The sequence below is a fragment of the Alosa sapidissima genome, chromosome 5 (assembly GCF_018492685.1).
Source record: "Alosa sapidissima isolate fAloSap1 chromosome 5, fAloSap1.pri, whole genome shotgun sequence".
NCBI classification, from domain to species: Eukaryota; Metazoa; Chordata; class Actinopteri; order Clupeiformes; family Clupeidae; genus Alosa; species Alosa sapidissima.
In genome coordinates this window covers 2239472-2247934 of record NC_055961.1, presented here as the reverse complement: position 1 = coordinate 2247934, position 8463 = coordinate 2239472, and the positions used below count along the sequence as shown (strand labels likewise).

Sequence of the window (8463 nt, the reverse complement as noted above, 5' to 3'; positions counted from 1 at the left end):
GACACAGAAATACACACACACAGGCATTCACACACACACACACACAGACAGACACAGAAATACACACAAGCACACACACATACACACAGAAATACACACAAGAACACACATACACACACAGAAATACACACAAGCACACACACACACACACACACACACACACACACACACACACACACACAAACAGACACAGAAATACACACAAGCACACACACATACACACAGAAATACACACAAGAACACACACACACACACACAGAAATACACACAAGCACACAGAACTGCTCATAAAAGTCTTTATTAACCAAAGTGTGAATACCTCTCCACAAGTTCATCCATTAGAAAAGACACTGAAATCAACAACATCATTTCATCATCTTCAAATCGTATAAAAGTAGGAAAGATCAGACCCACAGACGAGAGCCTAGACTGGACCAGGACCGGACCAGACGTAGGTGTTGTGGCCGGCGAGAATGCCCAGACACGGAATAAATATACACACACACAGAGATTACACAGAGTGATGTGATGACGACTGCATGAGAGTGTACGCGGCTGACGTCCAGAGTGCGTGGTGACACAGGACACAGTCGGTCAGCCTCCACCAAGCGACCACAACCACACGCTGCTACCTCGCTTCGTTAAAGAGGACCAAAACACAAACAGAACACTCAGAAACACAACCAATCAGCTCGTGGACACTTTGGTTGTCGCGGAAACAGAACACTCAGAAACACAACCAATCAGCTCGTAGACGCTTTGGTTGTCACGGAAACAGAACACTCAGAAACACAACCAATCAGCTTGTGGACGCTTTGGTTGTCGCTCTCCATTGATGCACAAGTCTTTGGTAGTTTAGAATGGGCAGGGGCGAGTGTGTGTGTGTGTGGGTCATGGGGGGAGGGGGTCAACATAGAAGCCCCCTCGTTCAGTTCCTTCCTCTGAAAGCTACCGCTGGACATATGAGCCAGCCCATGTGCATTCTGGGAACTTCTCTCTACCTGTGTGTAACATTTCTAACTCGTTCCTGGGATCAGAGGACCCTGCCTCTTCTGTAACAGTAAAACACCCACCTCCTGATCTGGAGTCAGCTCCTCAGCCTCTTCTGTAACAGTAAAACACCCATCCCCTGATCTGGAGTCAGCTCCTCAGCTTGGGAGCTAGTAAACAAGAATGTCTCTTTGTGACTAGTGTGTGTGTGTGTGTGTGTGTGTGTGTGTGTGTGTGTGTGTATGTGTGTGTGTGTGTGTGTGTCTCATATAGTATGTAAACATGTGTGTCCGCTTCTTATATGTCAGTTCTCACATTCATAAGAGGAAGCTTTGAAGCACTTGGTGGAGGGAGGGACACACACACGTGGGACTTTTGAGGGACCTTGCAGAGAAACATGGCTACCATGTGACACGTCTGGGGGCGGAGACTTGCTACCATGTGACACGTCTGGGGGCGGAGACTTGCTACCATGTGACACGTCTGGGGGCGGAGACTTGCTACCATGTGACACGTCTGGGGGCGGAGACTTGCTACCATGTGACATGTCTGGGGGCGGAGACTTGCTACGGATGCTACTGCTCCACATGTACACAAGATCAAAATAACGTCATAAATACACACACACACACATAACTTAACACTTGTGCAACAAAACAGCATGAAATAAACAATAAACAAAATGCACAGTATGATTCTCTCTCTCTCTCTCTCTCTATCACTATTAAGTCTCTGATAGGTTGATAGCGGGCCGATGATGAGGTGATGTCATACATCACTCTGCTGACTCTGGCACGGATGTGGCACCAACTCAACTCAACTGAGCTCTATTTAGTTCTATTAAGTTCAGTTGATTTCAACTCAATTCAATGTGATTGTATGAATACACATTTGTCTTGAAGCTCTTTACTACAGAGTCCAAGGTCTGAAACAGGAAGAAGGAAGAACCCTTCAGTAGAATCCAGCTCTGACTGGGGGGGGGGGGGGGTCATCTACTAGAGGCCAGCCCAGTAGAGGGATAATTCAGCTCACATCTGGCTCACATCCGGCTCACATCTGGCTCACATCCGGCTCAGAGTCAGGCACTATCTGGGGTGTCCATCTTCCCAGCTCCCAAGACAGGCTCTGCGTCTGACCCAAACCTGCTCAGACATCTCATACGTATAACATACATATTACATACATTATACATACATATGTACGTACGTACGTACACTCATCTAAACTCACTCAACTGTGTTTCAATATCGGCGTGACTACACAGACACACTGAAGAGAGTGATGACATGATTGGTTCTCTTCGTTAAAAAAATCAAACAAGTCACTATGACTGCTCTATGTCCTTGAAGCTAATTAGCAATTAGAGAAATAGCGTGTCTCTCCATGTACAAGTGTGTGTGTGTGTGTGTGAGAGAGAGAGAGAGAGCATGTGTGTGTGTGTGTGTTTCACACACTGCAACACTGTAGACAATGATCCAGCCCATAGAGTTGAGTAGAGTTGAGCTGAGTTGTGTCCAGCCTGCTTGGTTGGTGCGTTGGCGTGCGGAATGGTCAGTCCCAGCCGTTGTCCTTGATCATGTGGGCCAGTTCAATGATAAACTTCCCCTCCTTATACTTCTGACTGCTCTCAAAGGCATGCTCCTACAGACAGAGGAGAGAGAGAGAGAGAGAGAGAGAGAGAGCAAGAAAAAGAGAAAGAGAGACTGTCAGGGACCCACACTGTGGCCACTTCTTGGGAAGCTCATGTACTCTACTGAATAAAACAAGTTGGGGCACATGTACTCTACTGTATAAAACACTATATTAGTAAAGTTGGGACGCATGTACTCTACTGTATAAAACACTATATTAGTAAAGTTGGGACGCATGTACTCTACTGTATAAAACACTATATTATGTACTCTACTGTATAAAACACTATATTAGTAAAGTTGGGACACATGTACTCTCCTGTATAAAACACTATATTAGTAAAGTTGGGGCACATGTACTCTACTGTATAAAACACTATATTAGTAAAGTTGGGACACATGTACTCTACTGTATAAAACACTATATTAGTAAAGTTGGGACACATGTACTCTACTGTATAAAACACTGCTATATTAGTAAAGTTGGGACACATGTACTCTACTGTATAAAACACTATATTAGTAAAGTTGGGACACATGTACTCTACTGTATAAAACACTATATTAGTAAAGTTGGGACACATGTACTCTACTGTATAAAACACTATATTATGTACTCTACTGTATAAAACACTATATTAGTAAAGTTGGGACACATGTACTCTACTGTATAAAACACTATATTATGTACTCTACTGTATAAAACACTGCTACAGTGGGCAGTGCTTCGAATTGGCCAGCTTCACTCGCGGTCCGCGCGTGGGATCACGCGGTATCACGCGACTTTAATTTGTATTTTTCCAGTGAGACGCTGCAACAACCCAAACAACCGGTAGATGGCTCAAGTGAGCAGGGTGTCTCGTAAAAAGAAATGGAGCCTGGAAAACCCTACACAGACTTCACTACAGACTTCAGCAGACTGGTTTAGAAATAATATAATAGCCAGAAATATGCCTTGCCCTAATAAAGAAATATTTGGTTAACTGCGAGTGAATCCCGTTTGCAGCCGTAGAGACGCAGGACAAATTAAACATTCTGGTTTTCTCCGAGTGCAACGATGATAGACAGACATCATTTGGACAAAATATAGAGTATTAACCTCCGTTGCTCAGCCAAATGCCTTCCTGTTACGTCCTGTTATCACGGAGTTAGGCCTACAGGCGATAAACGATTTTTGATGGTCACAAGTTTAGCTACTTCATTAGGGACTGTTCGTTATTTATTTAAGGGGCTACCGGAGGAGTTTGGGGAGCATTAGTCCAAAAAGACGTGACCCTCCCTCGCCAGCAATACATTTTTCTATGACACTCCAAAGTGATTATGAAAAAATCACTGTCAACTTTTTCCGGGTTTATCGCCTACTGTATTTTAACGTTTTCAGATATTTGCCCATAAGCCGTTTATCATAGGCTATCACGAAACCAAACTACAAAGGCGAACACTTTAACAGGGGGAATTAATTGGGCATGAATCATGTTGAACGCTATTTCGCTACCTTAGAATAATAAGGTTCTATCTGCGTTTTGAGTAGGTACAACCGGGACGATTGAAACGGGGACGAATGAAACATTCCGGTTTTCTCCGAGTGCAACGATGATAGACAGTCATCATTTGGACAAAACATGGAGCATATTAACCTCCGTTGCTCAGCCAAATGCCTTCCTGTTACGTCCTGGTATCACGGAGTTACGAGCGATAAACGATTTTTGATGGTCACAAGTTTACTTCATTAGCGGTTTATTTTTTTGGATTATTAAAGAGTGTTTTTCATTTAAAGGTTTGACTTCGTGCTTATTCAGTAGAGCATTTAGTGCTCTCCCCAATCCCAGACGTTCACATTACATGTTTGTTTGTAAAGGATGCAACCGCGAGATAGGCTATGCGTTTGACAATAAGTTGTTAACAGAACCAAGACATATAGCCCAGCAGCAATCTAGGGACTGATCGTTATTTATTGAAGGGGCCACCGGAGGAATTTTGAGTGCTTCAGTTGGAAGTTGCATGACCCTCTCTTGCCTGCTAGAAATTGTTCAATGACCCTCCGACAGAATTGTTAAAAAAAGACATGACCCTCCCCTGCCAATTGTCTTCCGCCCGCGCCACAGCCACACACTTTGTGATAACATTCTTAAATCAATCTTTCCCGTGAGCTTGCATGCTACCAGTCCTTCCTTTTCAAATGTGTTGCGCCTGTTTGCACAATTTCACAAATAATCATATGTGATTAATAGTATGACAAATAATCCCTGTGCACGGGGACCGAAACAATGCATGCCAACTTTTTCCGTGTTTATCACGTATTTTAACTTTCCCCGCTGTCTTGCCGTTTTAATGTTTTCCCGTAGAATATCCCATATTTGAATACTCTCATAACAGCCCTGCCATCGGGCCTGTCTCTGTGTTGCCCTGTTGCTACCCCTTGCCCTTCCAACGAAACAGATGTCTTCAAATCATCGTTTTCCTTGCTTGAAGGCGAACTTAGAGTGATAAACCTATTTAAGTTTAACGGCGCGATTGTCGTGAGAGCACGATTCATTGGCGCTTGCATGTTCGGCCTTATGTCTACGTGCGCACCTGAGGCTACTCAGCTGCAAGAGAAATAATTTCCCCTCTTTGTATGTTCACTGCAAGTTGGCCTACCATAACTTACCAACTCTGCACTGTAGACTGGCTATTTATATTTTTCTGTGAAATAAGCAAATGTATTTGTTCAACTTTATGAAGCAGAATTACGCATAGGGTACTTGGAACATAATACATTTGACAAAGGACAGATGAATGTTGCTAGTGACAAAATATTAACTTTCAGTGTTTTACGATGTCTTTGTCATGGGGAAGTGTTTTTCCCCATGCATTTATTCTAGGTTACTGTCAGTGACTGCCGTGAGAGAAGCGGGTTCTGTGTTTCGTTCATGTCAGTGACTGACGAGAGAGAAGCGGGGTCAGTGTTGTGTTGCGTTGCGTTAATTTATTTTCATTGGGCATACCGTGCCGTGCCGTCCACAGCTTTTCAGTTCTGACAAAGCCAAAATTACTCATTTTGAAACAATGAGTGCAGGAAGCGCGTTTGTATGGTTATATTGCTTGACGGGGGGGCCCAAGCAGCTTTCAGCCATAAGGCTACTTTGAGAACATTTCAATTCACCCGACACTAATATTCAAAATGTTGAAAACTATTTCGGCATAGCCTATAAAGCAGTTTAATTAAATGGAATGTTAGTTGTAAACAAACGAGCTACTTGGTGAGGCTTGGCCTCACAGATGCGCTCGTGCCTTAGATGGCAGGAAAAATCTTCACGATAGGCCTATTAACTAACCACCCGATTCACGTTGGCTGGGGGGAAGGGGGGCCATCAGACAATTGTGCCCAGTTAATCCGGCCCTTCCCCCAAAAAATCACACCTTCCCACCTCTGACAGCTTAAAAGAAGTCAAGAGGACTCCTTACTCACAGACCTATTCACAAACCTGCGGTTTTGAAATCCTATGCAGCTACAGGAGCTTCCAATCGCGAGGAAGCAATTTTGCATTGTATAACTAACATGCAATAACGCCGCCAACAACAACCAAAACTAGGCTAATCATTGTCAACATGTAAATGAAATGTAACATTATTGTGAATCAAATTAAAATGTTCTCTTTTGCAAACGTAGGCATAGTAACAGAATAATTTAATAATGTTACAAGATACTACATCAATCCGTATGTTTCATTGGGCTACTAGGCTATTTGTTTTGCCTTGATTCATTTAGGCTAGGCCTTTTTATTCAGGGGCCATATTCACAAAGAATTTTAAGGCTAAAAGTAGCTCCTAACTGGCGAATTTAGGAGCAACTCCTAAAAATAATGGGCGTGTCACTCCTAACTTTAGGACTTTAGGATTTTTTCACAAAAAGTAATTCACGAAGCATTTTAGACCTAAAAGTAGCACCTAAGTCTGGGACAGCTTAAGTCGAGAGGACTCCTAACTCACTAAGACCTATTCATAAACAGCTTTTTTGTGACATTTTACGTTGCGATGTTTTGAAATAGCCTATGCGCAACAGGAGCTTCCAATCGCGAGGGAACAATTTTGCATTCATAAAAGGGATGCAATAACGCCACCAACAACAACACAAACTACTCATTGTTAACATGTAAATGAAATGTAACGTTTCATTGTGAATCAAATTAAAATGTTCTCCTCTTTGCAAACGTAGCCTAGGGATATGGTGACAGATTAATTTAAGAATGTTGCAAAGGTAGGCTACTGCATCAATCCATATAGGCCTATGTTTCATTAGGCTACTAAGCTATTTGTTTTGCCTTACTCTTTATTCATTTAGGCTAGGCCTTTTTATTCAGTTATTAATCATCCTCCGTCCTTCGCACTACTTGTGTAGCGCACGCATTCTCCGACCTGTCACCTGTCAGTCATCATCGGAAGAGAGGTGTTTGGAATTCCCGCGTTACAATCGTCAGCCAATCAAGGTGGTCACTTCAGTCAAGCTCGTGCATGAGTAATGACGTCATCCATAGCCACGAAGACTCACTCCTAGTTTAGGAGTTGTCTGAAAGGCTTTGTGAATAACTTTTAAGAGAAAACTCCAATCTAAAATCTTTAAGTGCGATTTAGGAGTAGCCTACTCCTAGTAGTAAGATAAAAGCCTTTGTGAATAGCCTACGGCCCCAGTTATTCATCATCTTCCGTCCTTGTGTAGCGCACGCATTCTGAGACCTGTCACTCATCATCGTAAGGGAGATCTTTGGAATCATGCCCACGTTACAATCATCAGCCAATCAGCCAATCAAGGTGGTCACGCTTGCCCATTTACCCAAATTAATGGTCGAATATTACTGATGATCATTGTTATTTAAGAACATGCAGTGTGCGTAGGGTACCAAAAACATCTTGCTCGTAAAAAAGCATCATAACGCACATTCTGGCGGGTCTGTTATTTACTGTAGGCTGCGCAAACCATTCATTCATTCAACCTTTATTTATTCTCGGAGGGTCATTGAGGGAAGCCCTCATTTTCAATGAAGCCGAAATTACAGAAGCGAAGCAAAGCGCTCCACAAACAAGACAACATTCGAGGCCTTCTGTTGAAGAATTTTATATAAAGCCTGCGCTGACAGTAATCCTCCTGCCCCTGATAGGCCTACCACAGCTGTGGATAGTGTGGAATGTTCAAGTAATAACACAATCCAATGTGTGTCTCAATTGTCCCCCGCTGACCACCTCACACATTTCTCCAGATTTTGCAACGAACTTACATGACACAATGCCATAAAATATGCCAGTTTTAGGACACATAATAATGTTTGTAATGATACCAGGTAGGCCAGGTATTGTCGAAGGTGCATGGTGAAGTGAAATTATTACTTTGGAAAACAAACATTTGCCGATATCATCGCCGATTATTGCAATAGATTCTGTGTTCTGGACTGCAGGTAACTTGTTAAGCCAGTGGTTATCAAACTTTTATTTCATTCCCCACTTTGATCAAGGGGCATGACTGATGATAGTGGAGATAACGTGTTATCCCGAGGCTTTTGCAAGTCAGCATCTTCGACGGTAGTCTATTAAAAATATAAGTTTTCGATGTCCCAAACGGAGAGCCATACTTTATTGTTTTTAACGATCTCTATGCTACTCACAAAAATGTAGGCATGGGGACATGATGAAGTAGGTTATCCAACTGTCGTGTGTTAAATTATTGTGATTACGAGCCAGTGGTTTTCAAACATTATGCGTGACTCGGACATTTAACTAAATGCAACAGGCTCATATCGTCCTCGCATTCGCAAAATGAGGACCAGTGTTTTGTCAAATTGCAAATAGCTATTCGTTTATTTTTTTA

At 42.7% G+C, this 8463-nt stretch overlaps 1 protein-coding gene across 1 annotated transcript in view; it reads right to left on the bottom strand.

Moving 5' to 3' along the window:
- Positions 1-282: 282 nt before the first annotated feature.
- The window catches only part of LOC121709355 (protein yippee-like 2), a 26327-nt gene continuing 18146 nt past the window's right edge, over positions 283-8463 (bottom strand). Inside the window, exon 5 of the mRNA XM_042092681.1 lies at positions 283-2631. Coding sequence (XP_041948615.1) covers positions 2542-2631 — 90 coding nt within the window. The 3' untranslated portion in view covers positions 283-2541. The remainder of the gene's footprint in view (positions 2632-8463) is intronic.